The sequence below is a fragment of the Colobus angolensis genome, unplaced genomic scaffold, assembly GCF_000951035.1.
Source record: "Colobus angolensis palliatus isolate OR3802 unplaced genomic scaffold, Cang.pa_1.0 Scaffold90, whole genome shotgun sequence".
Lineage (NCBI taxonomy): Eukaryota > Metazoa > Chordata > Mammalia > Primates > Cercopithecidae > Colobus > Colobus angolensis.
Window position 1 is genome coordinate 3,312,634 of NW_012122932.1, and position 15,401 is coordinate 3,328,034.

The 15,401-nt window shown below is 43.1% G+C and overlaps 1 protein-coding gene across 1 annotated transcript in view; it reads right to left on the bottom strand.

Annotated features, from left to right (window-relative positions):
* SH3TC2 (SH3 domain and tetratricopeptide repeats 2) overlaps positions 1-15,401 on the bottom strand; it is a 60,197-nt gene that overhangs the window by 25,261 nt on the left and 19,535 nt on the right. The window contains exons 5-10 of the mRNA XM_011931521.1: positions 14,416-14,559; positions 13,139-13,340; positions 11,997-12,070; positions 9,664-9,859; positions 2,942-3,075; positions 75-116 (exon numbers count right to left, since the gene is read on the bottom strand). Of these exons, the coding sequence (XP_011786911.1) occupies positions 75-116; positions 2,942-3,075; positions 9,664-9,859; positions 11,997-12,070; positions 13,139-13,340; positions 14,416-14,559 (792 nt within the window). The remainder of the gene's footprint in view (positions 1-74; positions 117-2,941; positions 3,076-9,663; positions 9,860-11,996; positions 12,071-13,138; positions 13,341-14,415; positions 14,560-15,401) is intronic.

Consider the following 15,401-nt stretch of genomic DNA (forward strand, 5'->3'; position numbering starts at 1 on the left):
TGGCCACTCTTGGCAAGAGGACAGAAGTGCTGTCCTCAAGGATGAATGTCAGGTTCAGCATGATCGCTACTCACCACTCAGATCATTTGGAGGATTCTGGATGGATTCAAACCCACCTAAGTAGAGATGAAGAACAGATCTGGTGTTAGGTCAGGATGGGCCACCAGGCCCATGCCTCCAGGTGTACCCCAGACCAGTCTCCCCTTAGGATACTTGGCATTTAAGACCTTCAGTCATCATTAAGGAACAGGGCAGAATTATCCTTTCACCATCATCTTAAGAGCTGCAGGGGCCTAATCATCTTGTTTAACTCATGCAGTTTACAGTTGGGAACCAAGGTATATGTGAAACTCAGAGTCCGAGAAGAAAAGCTGGAAACACAGGCTGTATGTCAAGAGGTGTGGGTACTGTAAGGGGATGGGGGGTGGGGACAGTGGAGATCATGATCGAATCTGAAGATTAGAGAGATGCGGCTCCCAAATCTCTCAGTGAGTTCACGATGGAGCCAGGACACAACTCCCAGCACAGAGCATGTGGGAGCACACGGTGCTTCCTCCCACTTCCAAATGTATCACATCCTTGCTTCTTCCCTCCTCCATTCATTCATCGTTCATCCACTTGTCAGACATTGGTTCCATGTATCCATTGGGCTGGACACTGTGTTTGTAAAAGTGGCAGGGGCGAGGGGCCAGAAGTGAAGGGCGAATAAAAAGGAGCAAGGATACATCTGAGGATGAAGTAGGGGATGGGAGAATCTGGAGCGCAGTTTTAGACATTTGGGGTTTGAGGTAGCTGCAGGAGCTCTAGGCAGATAATGACGTAGGTCTGGAGCCAAGGAGAAAAACTGAGACTTTGCAAACACAGGTTTGTGACCCACAGCAGGTCACAAATTGCTGGCCAGAGTCCCAGGACTAAATGTGATCACACAGGTGAGGCATTTGGGGGAAAAGAAAAGTAGTAGGGGAGTGAGGGAGGGGGAGTTTGTTACTAAGCCTGGGCAACTCACTGGCAGCCAGTAGCCAGTGAGGGAGACTGAAAAGGCACAGTCAGAGAGAAAAGGGGGTTGCAGAGGCCAAGGTGACTTAAAACATAGCCACCTAATGCCACCAAGTGCAACCGGACTAGGTAAGAACCAAGAAGACACCTTGGGTTTGGCAGTGAAGAAGCGACCGCTGTTAGCTAAAGCAACCACAGTGGAACTGTGGAGTGAAGGCTAGCTTCACACTTCACAAGATGGCAGCTGCTAGAGGGAAGATTCTACCTCTTCTTAGCAGAGAAATAACAACTGTCTGTGCCACCACCCTGAGTTCTCCAGTGAACTTTGAGGACCAGCAAGCCCCTCACCAAGTCAAACCTTTTCCTGCTGTTCTCCAGAGAGGGCTTCTCCAGAGACTGTCATTGCAGAAACTCCAGATCTGCAACCCCCAAAGGGTAGAAAGCCCCACAGCTCAAGATGGAGAGCTGTAGAGCTTGGCTAAGGAGAGCTGTTCAAGTCCCCTGGCCTCTCTGATATGCAGGGACACATGACCCTCATGGGCCACCTCTTCTCTCCTGGCCAGGACACCAGGAGCATGAGTGATGCGCAAGTTACAAAGTGGTGTCCCCTCTCTAGGAAGAAGAATTACAGAGGACCATCCTTCCCTTGGGTGTAAGCCTTGGGGAAGCTGCAATTTACCAACAAGATATTCTCCTGCTGCTTGCCTTGGTGCTGGGGCAGCCTGCACAACCCTAAGGTGCAGACTGCACGCCGCAGAGCTGCATTCCTGATCTTTGAGTGAGAGGCAAGTGCTGTCTGGGGCCTCCTCTTGCATCCTCCCCACCACTAGACCAACAGCTGGCAGAAATCATGATCCAAGTCTGCCCCCCAGACCTTCTCCCCAAGGAACACTGCTAGGACACCTCAATTTTCAGACATCGGGCTCCCATCTACTAGGCAGTGCTTACAACTCTAGCTTCCTGCTCAACCTCATAAGGCAGTGTGATCTGCTTGTGGCTTGTGGCAAGAAAGCTCCGCTAGGGCAGGGTGCTGATGCTGGGGCAAGTGCTTTCACAGATGCTCTTTATGCACAGACAAAGCTCTCAACTCCCTGCTCTACTCCTGGGAGATGGCCCGAGGGCCTTTTCAGCAGAATCTCTGGCTGTATCCATAAAATATGGATCATCTAATCTGGCTACACAGGAGCGGACACAACGTCACCCTCGATAAAGAGATGAGAGAAACAAAAATTCTTCCTCAGGTCACCATCAATGAGAAAATGTACTCCCTGACACAGGGCAGCAGGCCTCTCTCAAAGTAAGGGAAATGCATATCATTCAATCAGTCAGTCGGTCCTTCAGACACTGCTGAAAACTAGTCAGTTTGTCAGAGGAATCTTTCACAATTGTTGAGATCTGATTCTGTGACATAGAAAACATCCAAGACTAACACATCCAACAATTCAATGTCATTTTGTGTAGGGGGAAGTGTGGTAAAGTGGATTGCTCTGACTAGCAGTTCTTATCCTAGCTCAGGCACTAATTCCTTGGGGCCTGTTTCCCGATCTGTAATGTGAGACAAGCAATCATCCCTTAAGGCCTTTTCACAGCGGTTACATTTACAGCCCCACCCGTGTCACTGGGGGCCTACTTCAGTCCTAGAAGGTACCTCAGCCAGGACTCAGGAAGTTCTCCTTTCCCAAGATTAGGAGGGAAGACCCAGTACAGCCGACCACCCATGATATAGGTGAGTTGGTTTCATCATGTCTCATAGTTCCCCTGCAACCCCAGAATTACCTGAAATCTGAAGTGAAATGCTGCTAATCAAATATGATTCAGGTCATCAACAGAATAGTGGTCATGGCCACCCAAATTCACGAATAGGATTAGAATACTCCCGGTTAGGGACACTATCTTATTCTTGAGGACTGCAGGCTTTTGAAGGTGTCTGAGGACCAACACTCACTGAGCCGGTATACAGATGTGATGTCAGTGCGAGCAAGAGTGTGGAGGAAGCTGCAACACTCAGTCTGCTTATCACTTCCCAGGGCCAACAGGGAGCATCTCTCCTCATCACTGAGAAAGGCAAAGTTCCTGCTCCTGCATCGGGGCAAAAAACGTAGAGACAGATTAGTACAAGGCTTCAAACTCCATCTCCTCTTCTTTCCACACTAGGATGTAGTGGAGGATGCAGAAAAGCCATTGACCCATCTGCCCGTAGATGAAATTGGATTCCTCATCTCACCGTTGCATACTGTATTTATACCCCCATAAAAGAAGAGCTATTGCACAACACGCTGGAAGAACTGAGGGGTATGGTTGTCCAGTAGGTCAAAGTGGGGATGAAAACACCCCTCCTCTTAAAACCCCATCTCCCAAGAAAAACAAAGCCCCTTCTCTCAACCTCTACCCATTCTTTGAGACCCCATGGTACCCATTTTTAATGGAAGAAAAAGGAACTGATTGCCCTAAATGGAAGTGTTGAAAAGCGACCATTTAAAAAGTTTATTTGTCCTTAGGTTATTTCAATAAAAAGTGAGGGACAAGTGACACAATCTAGGGGAACAATGAAGAAAATCTGACCATAGTCAGAGGAATCTTTCACCATTGTTAAGGTCTGATTCCATGGCATAGAACAAGAGTCTAGTCAACATTAAAAGGATTAGAATCGCTAAGGGAAAGAAGTGGGTAAAAGGAAAATCAGGGGAGCTGAAAGAAATGATTATAAACAGTAGAGATCTTGATACTCATGCTATTGTATAAACTAACTGTTAAGCCTAATTTGCTTACTGGAGATTTGTTACAGAATTGAGTAATTTAAAAACTAGAGGTGCCTTAGAAGCTATTGGATTGTATCTATCTGAACAATTTTTTAGGCCACTTTTAGTTCTAAAAAGAGAAGAATGTTTTAATGTCAGAACCCATTTTTAAAACAAAATTAACTTAGAAACCCAGGAGTTGATAGTAGTTAATACTTTGGAAGGAAGTAATATGAAAAACCAGATACTGTTGTTTTATTTAATCCACACATTTGCCATACAAGGCAGGTACTAACCTTATCTTTTTTACAGGTGAATAAACTGAGATACAGCAAAATGAAGTTGGTGGTTAGGGAGTGGTAGAGCAAGACATAAGAACTTCTCTAGTTAAAGTAGTGTTCAAGGAGGGGATGGGATGGGAGTACTGTAATCAGCCATTACCATTTGTTCCCATAACTCAGGTAAATGTAGTTTGAAAGCCAGTGATGAGAAAATTAATAATAGCACCACACTTACCAGGCCCCCATCTCCCTGGGCTAGTCACTAGATTCTCCCCAATACCACGGAAGCTTCTAATCTCAAAACAGCATGTAATTGAAATCTACAACCAGAGTCAATCAGGATGAGTTGATCCCGAAGTTTTACAGATCTCTTAAATTTTACAATGTATTCCTAAATTTACTATTTCATTTACTGTTGATAACAACTTTATGGTGCAGGTTTTTTTAAATCCATGTTTGTAGATTAAGAAAAGGATTCAGAGCGGTTCAGTGACATACTAAGAATTGCATGGCTAGAAAGTGGTAAAGCTGAAACTAAAACTGAAGTCTTCTACCTCTATGTGCATTGCCTCACAGCATCTGCTAAAGTCCTGAGTTCCAGGACAACTTAGAGAATTTAGAATTTAGAGAAAGGCCAAGAAGCTTAACAAATTGCATTAGAGATTTCCAAACATGAAAACTGGGTTAGAAGAACATAGCAAAGCTTCTGGCAATATGGCAGGTTGAAGGGGTCTAAAAGAGCCACTCTCCCCCATATCTACAGAAAAATCCTGCATAAAATGTAACAAAGATGACTATTTTAGCACATTCTTTAAAGAAAGAAGGGAAATCACTGGAAGCCAGTAATAAAAGCAAAAACCAAACCCAGATTGGCAGGTAAGAGCAGATGGCCCAGAGCCCCTGGTGGTTTCAGCTGGGACTTTGGCCTTCAGAACTGGGGTGACCTTCTAATGCCCACCCCAAGGACAGGAGATGTGACTCAGACCTGCCTGAAGCAGGGAGCCAAATTACACTCCCTGCAGTCTGAAAGGGTTCAACTGCTGTAAAGAGCAGATTGGAGAATCTCTTCCTACTTGCCGAGAACACAGTTTTCATCTGTTTGAGTTCCTGAAAAACATCAAACACCTAGGCTTATGCCACTGGGACGTGTGGGATCTGAATTTCCACTACCTGGTGTTGCTACCACGTTCCAGGAATTAACAGTAAAAAATCAGTCCTGGATCATTACTCCCTAAGGTTCCAGGAGAAGCAAATGCAAAACCTAGTCAGCAAGGTTTTCTTCAGTCCAGGATCCATATAAAGCCCATCTTTTAAAATGTTGAAAATTAGTTCATGTAACAAAAAATATAAACCATGCAATAAAATGAACTATTCACAAAGAGAGCCAGCAGTGCACAAATAACTATATTAACACTAAAAAAAAAACTAGAAATGATAATAATCTGAAGAAGAATTTATAAGAGTGATTAAAAAGGTGAAATAACAAGAAAAAATAGAAGCTACAGTGAAAAGATGGAACACTGTGAGAAGAAACAGCTATATATGAAAAATTGCAAAATAGAAATCCTGGAAAATGGAAAATAAAGGCACAGAAATAAAGAACTACATGGGTGGGTTAAACAGCAAGTTTAGTCACAGTGGAGGTGAGAATTAGTGAAACTGAAGATTATGTCAAGAAAACCAATCAGAATTTAGCCTGGTATGACAAAAAGATAAAAAAGTATAAAAAGACTGATTAAGCAAGAATGAGGATAGAATAAGTCCAACGTACCTCTAATAGGAATTCCAGAAGAGAGACTAAAAAGAATGAGAGAGAGACAATATTCAAAGGAAGAAGGACTGAAAATTTTCCGGAATTGAAGACATGAATCTTCATATTGAAGAAACCCACTAAGTCCTGAGCAAAATAAATAAAAATAATATCATTTTTAACCTGATGTCCATTTCTTTATGCTTACAGGTCTTTTGAAGTTGTCTATTTCTCCTACGCCTCCTTTCTTGGTTTAATTACTATTGACAGTTCAATTTCATGGAATGAATGAATTAAATATAAAAGATAACATCATAAATTAATGAAATAAAAACAAAGAAAGTAGAAGAAAATGATCAAGGCAAATGTTGTCATTAATGAAGTATCATTATAAAAACAAAAACCAGTAAAGATGGTCAACAAAAGATAAAATGATTCTCTGAAAAGACTAACAAAATGGACAAGGCCCTGGCAACATGGATTTGCAATTTTATATTTAAAGTTATTTTTTCCTGCAAACTTTGAAGATGTTATGCTATACCTAGCTAAATTATCATTCAAGAATATATTTTAAGTATTATATATATTTAAGACAGGCCAAGACTCAGGACTGAGAGTATTTATAACCCACAGATCTTCACTGAAATAGCTACTAAAATAGATACACTATGAAGAAGAAGTGGACAACCTGCTGTCAATATGTAATAAAATATATTACATGTAGACACGTCATGCAAAGAAATGGCTATGAGACCAATGGCAAAATTATTAGTAGCAAAAATAGATGCCACAAGAAACTGAATTATAAAGACACAGGGAATATGAAGAATAAAAGAGGGGACGTAACAAAAGAATGTTTTCTAACTGTAATACTATCAAATACTAGCTTTTTTCCAACGTTCTTTTTTCTGGTTTTGAGTACATTAATTTATCAATCTTACTTAGTTTTTTAATTTAGGCACGTAAGTATACACGCATCCTTTGGGGAGTAATATACAAGCCCAAAAAGAGAACCTACACGGAGAAGATGGAGACTTCAGCAAAGGCTGAATTTCTTCTCAGACCCTGACGCCCAACGAACATAGAGAAAGAGTGACACCCAGTGGCCAGTCAGAATGCAGCGTGCAGAGACTTCAGCTGCTTACTTGCGTGAAGTTGGGTCATTCCTCTGAGCTCAACACCCATCTTTCGGTTGCTGTGATTCAAGGAGCTCTGATATCTGGAGAGTGCTTTGGGGATATGCAAGGAGCCGGTTCCCCTCTTCTCCTTGTGCCACCCCTCCCTGTTTTCTGGCTCATTTTCCCCTTCTATACCAAATGTGCAACCTCTGGTGCGTTGCGTCCAACAACTGACCAGGCACAGGAGAATGTCGTAGTCCACCTCACACAGCACGGAGGATGCTGCCCTTCAGTGTGAGAGGACCCATTACAGCTAAGCCAGTGAAAATGTGATGACTGAATTAATTCAGTAGTGCTGACTTACTGTCATTTGAGATAAATTAGCATGAGGTCCAGAAGTCCAAATATAAGTTATGAAAATGACACCTGTCCCCAATATCCTATTAAATCTGCCTCTCCAGATCACCACCCACAATGGCAATGACAAAAACTACAATAAGAACAAGTGTCTCTGGATCATGCACACACACACACTGTGCCAGGCACCATTCTAAGGGATTTGTGTGTATTATTAGCTCATTTAAAGTCATAGCAATCCTGTTAGGCAAGTGCTAACATTCTACACATTTTACAGATAAGATAACTGAGGCATGGAGAGAGAAATGTATGTGTCCAAAGACACAGAGCTGGTAAGCCAGTGGAGGCACAAGCTGCGCTCACATGGTCATGAAAGCCTTTTGGGCAGCCTGACTCCAGAACTCTGTAAGTCATTTAGCTACTGTGCTTCCGGAAGACCTCCCAATGGCCAGTCCCGAAGGCCTGTCCTCACTTGGCCCTACTGTGCCTCTCTGATGACAGCACAGGTGTCAGCCCTGCCTCCCCCGCAGCTTGTTTCTTCCTCTCTGTGGCTCCTGTCTCCTCTCTGCGTTCTCTCTTCCTCTGCTCTGTAAATGGAGGCATCCTCCAGGGTTCTTCCCCCATTCCTATTTTCCATTCTCTTTATTCTTTCTCCCTTTCACTGGAACTTCTCACCAGAATGTATTGGATTTAATGTCAGGATTTAAAATCACCAGGACATTTAACCAGAGTTCACTGGATATAATGTCAGGATTCTAAGGTTCCAGAGGGAAGGCCTTGGGTTCAGCCCCTTCACCTCTGGGGTCCTCAGTTCCCCCTGTGGTAACATGAAGGGGTGGCTCAGAGCAATGTTCTCACCTTGGCTGCCCACCAGCCACACCTGGGGCACTTTTATCAAAACCATTGCCCAGCCTCCATCCAGACCAGTTACATGACAGCCTCTGGAGGGAGAACACAGGTATCCATATGTGTACAGCTCCTGGAATCTTTGACTTCCTGTCCACTGGTCCTCAGCAGTGGCCTCTTCTCTCCATTTTCTAAGTGTCACCCTGGGCTTCTCACTGGTCTCCTGCCTCCCGATCCCCCCTGATGATGCACGCCTACCCCAAAGCCAGGTTTTATTTCCTAGAGAAAAGGTCCAGTCACACAATATGTCACTCTTGCTCAGAGACATGCAGTGGCTCCCCATTCTCCACCAGGTTAAGGACAGGGCCCTGACACAGGCATTCCCAGGTTTCCAGAGCATGGACCCACCTTTGCTGCCCCAGTGCCCTTCTGGTAACTTCCTCCCAACTACATGAGTCGTTCTTCAAGCATTGACTCACTTTTCTGCCTGACCTCTTTTCCCATCAACATCTGTTGAAATATTTTACATTGTGCAAATCTTAATTCACATGTCACCTTCTTCATGAAGTTCTCTTGATATCCTTTTCTTCCTTACAAGTCCCCATAGTTCTCCATCCATCTCCAGGAGCTCAGTGAGTGGTCTTCCTTGTTTATAGTTATTTGGACTCCCACATTTCTACATGGAGGAAAGAACCTTCTGTCTCCTCTTCTCCCCATGAAGGGCAGGGCTTACAGGGAGCTTTTGCCCCTTGGTCTGCTCTCTTCATTGGCTATTTCCCACAAGAGAAAGAATTTCAGTCTCTGGTCAGATCCTTAGACATTTCTTGGACCACATTTTCCCAGTGTGGGGAGTTATGTTGTGTCAATGTTAGGAGCCAACTCTCCCTTTCCCCGTGTACTTCCTGCTCCCAGGCTTTCGACTGTTTCCTATCCCCACGTAGGAAGCCCACTCCAAAAAGATGGGGCGATACCCCATATCTCTGTCCTTCCATGACAGGGTGGGTGGAGCAGGCTGGCCACCTTCTCCTGATTGGCCAGGCAAATGGGTCTGCTCCTCAGAACCAGCCTTTCTGGGTTCAAGGCAGAAAAGAGTAAGAGAAGCACGCTGCCCTCCTAGCCAATGCTGAAGTCACACATTGGCATTCAGCTTGAAAGCTGAATGAGTGAAGATCTACATGAGACCTACCTCCCAGCCCTACATGGGATCAGCACACTGCCAATCTATTACTCCCCATGTGTGCCCTTCCTCTGAAGGGGCCCTGTGGTTAGACAGGGTGGGTAGCAGGATCCAAGTACCAAAACCGCACCCTCAGTGCTTAACAGCACGCTCTTTGTCTTGGAGTTTTGCTTCCCTCCTTGCACAGAGGAAGTCCTCAGTGACACCTATTAAAATAAATTGAACTGATGCATTCTCTCCTTTCTATCAGTCTCTGTATCAACCTTGGTGTCAGAATGTGCTTTTCTGGCTCCATGTTACTAGGGCACCCTCGAAGCTCAACTGCAAATCTGCTCAAAGAGAGGAGGGAACCCTGGGAAAGGCAGCCCAGCTCCAGGACATGCTCATTGTCAATACTCACATTGGGGAATAAGAATCAGGATCTATGTTCCTGGTGGGGATAAAGCCCACTTGTCCTGAACTCGTCGACTTTCCAATGAACCACCGAAGCCCAGGTATGACAAAGCCAATGATCTCAATGCTTTCTCCCTGGTAGAAACTCAGTTCATCCTTTTCTTCTGGCTCATAACTCTTCGTGGCCTTACAGCGTCCTCTGCCTGTGGAAAATAACACGGATCAGCTACAGAAGACATGAACACATGAGCCTCCCATCACCTTCCAGTGCAATAGAAAATGAGGGGTTCTCAGACTTTAGAATGTCAAGGACCAGTAACATTTCACTCACCTCCCCACCCCAAAATTGGCAGGAATGACTCAGCACAATTGGCTTTTCATTTTGCCAATCTAGGACATATTTTTAAAAGAACTACAATCCACTTTCACCAGAGAAAAGCTGTCTTAACAAACATAAAAAAAGATATTCTCAGATAATGGATATGCCTTAAAAACGAATAAATGTGGCTTATGGGAAACTGGAAAGCTCACTGTATTGTCCTGGTTTGTCTGATTTTGCAACTGTCATGTAAACGTTTTGTCATGGTTAGCACAAATCCACAGACCAGTGAGTGAGAACCACTTGACCAGAGAAGCTTTCCATGTCCTTCCAGCTCCTTTGGCCTCTATGACTCTCAGTCTCCCCAGCTGTAAAACGGGGATAATAAGAATACCTGCTGTTTATACATATCAAAAAGAATCAAAGAGATACCGTGCACAATGCCTGGTACCTGGTCAACCCTCAAATGAACATTACCCTCATTACCACTGGTGGAATAGAAAGCTGCTAATGACTTAGAGGGATCTAAAAGACTCCCTTTCTGACTATGGTAATTACTCAAACTGACAAATTGCCTAACTAGGATCTAGCAATGACCTTTTGATAAATGTTTTTCTGTCCAGTTTACAAAGTACAATTTGCATTCACTTTCTCAGGTCTTCCCAAGAGCCTCAAAGGGCAAGGAAACGATCAGAATCCCCTTTTCCCAGATTACAGAGGGAGAGAGAGGGTACGTGATTTGTCTAAGGATCGCATGTGTGGCAAAACTGGGTCTAGAACTTAAGTCTTCCGACTGCTGGTTAGCCTCTCTATTAATCCTGCCCTGGTGGAGATAATGGCTTTTATGTGTCTTAGTTTTGATATTTGCTTTAGCTTCTCTGCTAAAGCTACTAGCCTATTTTTTCTGACATTTTTGGTCAAGTTTCTAGATTGTGTTTTCAAGATCAGAAATTCCCACTGTTCTATGGGTTGATGGGATGTACCACATGTTAGATATCTACATTGTATAAGAAACTGTACAGAGAGATTTATGGATGTCATTTTGTTTGGTTCTCATAACAACATTTAAGTCGGTTTTATTGTATCATTTTACTAATGAGGAAGTTGCAACACAGGGCAGGTGGATTGGCCAAGACCACCTTGGTTTTAAGTTGGGGAGCCAGAATTTGAACTCAGAACTGACTTCAAAGCCTTGCATTCTAACTACAAGTCTGAACTGCTTTAGGAAACCAAAAATCTGGTTTGTCATCAATAACTGATTAGATCTGATGTTTTGGTTCCATAATCCTCCTATTTCTTTTTTTGTGTTATTTGGGTTTAGCACTTATAAAATTGTACTTTGTGGTAGGAGTGTGTGGGAGGGGGTGAAGGGGAGTTCTATTGATGAAGATAAACAGAAGGTATTTCTAGATGTCTAAAAAGTATTGGACTTCATTATCCAGTAGATATGTATCTACACTACTTACAGATATGTGTGTGTATACATACATACAGAGATTATTTAAATTATGTGTGTGTGTGTGTATAATTCATTTATTCAACAAATTTTTACTGAGTACCCTTATGTGCCAGGCATTTCTACTCTTCCTAAATTCAAAGTTAATTTTACAAAACTCCAAGGGAAATTAGAGAATGTTTTGACCAGAGATTGAAACAGGCAGCCCACAGGCTACATTTGGCTCATAAAACATTCAATTTGGCCCACAACAGGCTCTTTTTTCACTCATGTATCTTAAAATCCCTAATTGTTCCTGCCATTCCCTAACACCTTCCATCCAGGCCCCCTAGCATCTGTGTGTCCTGCCCACACCTGCAGGCATTTGTAGCTGCCCCCTGGATTGAGACCTCTCATTTCACAGGCAGGGAAAACCATGTGCACAGACAGAAACTGGCTTCCCTAAATCCAGTTCCTAGCAGAGACAAGACAGAAATTCACATCAACTGGCTCCAAACCTGCAGATAAAATTGAGACAGGACAACATTATCTCCCTAACAATACTGTGTTTTTGACTCAGCCATACCAATCTGATAGGAGCCTGTCCAATCCCTCTTCCTGGAAAGGCCACAGCTTCCTGGATAATTCTTTAGGAACCACCTGCCAATGAAAATATGGGGTTTGCAAATACAGATTTCAAAAAATTGCAACAAGGAACAGAACAGTCCATCAGAATAATGATGATGATGAGTATTGTTTTTTCTCTTATTTAAATGATAGCAAACGTTTATCGAGAACTTACTTTTTACCAGGACATGTGAAAAGGTGAGAAGTTAGCAGACCTGGGATATTTTGTGACTCCGAAAGTAGTTTGTCAGTTAAATAACTAACAAACAATCCCTTCACATTTGAACTGTCGGATTTCTGCCAGAGCCACACACAGGTCCATGGTGTGAGGTAATGTTTACTGTCAATCTGTGTATTTAAGTTTATCATATCCTCCAGCAGGAATTCTTTTTTTTTTTTGAGACGGAGTCTCGCTCTGTCGCCCGGCCTGGAGTGCAGTGGCCCGATCTCAGCTCACTGCAAGCTCCGCCTCCCGGGTTTACGCCATTCTCCTGCCTCAGCCTCCCGAGTAGCTGGGACTACAGACGCCGGCCACCTCGCCCGGCTAGCTTTTTTTTTTTTTTGTATTTTTTAGTAGAGACGGGGTTTCACCGTGTTAGCCAGGATGGTCTCGATCTCCTGACCTCGTGATCCGCCCGTCTCGGCCTCCCAAAGTGCTGGGATTACAGGCTTGAGCCACCGCGCCCGGCCTGGAATTCTTAAACTTTAGTGTGAAAAACATCTCCTGAGAAGCTTATTTAAAATGCAGATTTCTAGACTCAACCCCAAGGTAGACTCCCAGACAAGTGGTCCCCAGTCCATACATAGAGAAACACTACATTGGCAGTCATGTGGTATATTTGCTCCTAAGTACAATGCCCATCTGAAATTTAGAGTTGTTACAACGCCCATCTGAAATTTAGAGTTGGCTCCAATTTCATCAGATTATACAAACCTTGATTGTTAAAAAAGAAAAGAAAAAGACAGAAAGATAAAGAGCCACCCAGAATCTGTACTCTCCTCCACACTGTGGATGCCCATATCTGAAAGCATGCCTACTCTGTTCTGTGCAGACCTCAGTCTGCTCTGGGACTTGCTCCCAGGAGGCAGATGGCTACTCACTGGTGGAAAGGGAGAGGCAGAGGCTCCAAGGCTGACACCAGTACCAGGCCCCGCTGACCTGTCACCAAGGACACGCCTTCCAACTCGGACCCTGCTTCTGCCATCTTCACTGAGATTAACTCATTCTTGCAAAGTGTCAAGCACTCCCCTTCCTTCTCAGCTGGTGGAGTCACAGAGCACAGGGCTCTGCAGAAGAAGTGGCCTGTGGATAATGAGAAAAGCAATGGTTTTCCAAGGAGTAGCAGGAAGTGAAAAGGGATTATCACACAAAGTAATGTTTCTATCCAGAGCTGGAGTACTTTTCTTCCTGGAAGTAAAGTAGACATTTCATGGGGGAGACAGTAAAAGAGGTCTTATGATCCCAGGAAAGCTGATACCAGGAAGAAAAAAGCCATTGAGAGGGAATTCAGTTAAAACAGACACCGACATTTCTAATAATCTATGAGAAAAAGGCTTAATTGGGACTTTATCTTGAAAAAGAGATGAAAACCTGTGAAAATATGTTTATATTTAACAGAATTTCATTTATTGTTGCAATCTCATGATTAAAATTAGAACCAAAAAGGAATTGATTAAATTAGTTTAGGTGAATATAATTACTCCAATAAGTTTTATAATAGTATGATATTAAATTTTTTCCTTCATGCAATATTTGTGTAATGCAATCATAAGAAGAATCCTTTTTGCAAAAATATCATATACAAATCTGGCTCTTTCCATGTGTCTGTGATGTCATCAGGCTAATCCACCTCATAGTTGTTAACTGGTAGATGATAACCTTGATGGGACTCTCACCTATAAACAGATCAAGAGGTGCTCCAAGAGGTTCCTCAACATCACCTTCCTCAATCTCATAAAAAACTTCAAGTTTTGCAACATTTGCAACTTTATTTTACAATCAAATTTTATCACATGTTTGGAAAAGTGTTTCTCGATTTTGGATAGACATTAGATTTATGCGGAAAACTTTCCAAAATATGCCAATGCCTGGGCCCCAACCTTTAGAGATTTAATGGGCCTAAGTGGAGCCCTGACATGGGTATCTTAGTAAAACTCTCCAAGCAGCTCTAATATCAATCAGTGAGACCAACCAGCACAGCTGTTCATGTAATGTCAGTGTTTAACTGAGAGGAATGTTCGAAGTACTATTGTTGGGTTCATTTATGAATATTCCATGTTTCAATGATTTTTCCCTCCCTTCGTATCCTGCTTATTTCAGAGCCACTGGTAGCAAATATCTGAATAAGATCCCATCCCTACCCTTATGCTGCACTTACCTTCCTGTATCAGGAGTCCCAGGTATATTGTTTCCAGGTGTTTATCATCTACAGACACTTGGATCTCCGTATCCTCCACCAATATGCAGTTGAGCCAGTACTTGTGGTCAAAGAGGAGATGTTCCAGACACACGGATACGTAGCCTAAGAAGTCAGCCAACAGGATTTCTGAACAAAATGATTTCTGACATAGCTGAGCACAGAAGAGAGTGAGAAAATTCCCTCCTGAGCTTGATTCCCAGACCACAAGCCCCAACCTGCCATTTAACCGGAATTAAAACAGCATAAGAGGGAAAACTAGACATTTTCTAGAATGAGTTGAATCTTCTAAACATCTATTGGGAAATACAAGTCATTTCTAAATGTTATTTACCATTTCGACATATTGTGGGTTTCCATAAATGCATAATGAGATGACCAAAACCAACTGCCTTTTTCTAATATATCATAGAGGTCTCCAAGTTTACAGTGTTGACTATGGGGCTTCCTAGTGCCCCCTTAAAGTTCTCCAGACCTGAGGTTCAAACTACTGTGCCCCTGATGATGCAGTGGCTGAGGAGGTGCTACATGGTTCCCCCTCAGTGAATTTCAGGAGTCCGAATTTGCTTCCACCCACCAGCTCTGACCCTGCCCCTCCTCCAATGCCCAGAAGATCTCTCTGGTAAACACAGACTAAAAACTATGTATATTAGAAAACTCTAGTAATTATACATAGTATTTTAAACATGGCCACAAACGTGACTACTCATGTTGCTTCTCTTGAGGCTTCTTCTTTTTCCTAAGATGCAAAAGCCTGTCTGTTTCCATCCTGACTATCCATTGTGCTGATCTAGGCCTTATGTATCTTCTATAATTGCACTTTTGAACTTTAATGTGCACACAAATCACATGGTGATCTTATTAAACTACAGATGCTTAGTGAAAGTCTGAGATAGGGTTGAGCTTCTCCTTTTTTTTTTTTTTTTTTGACAGATCCCATGTGCTGC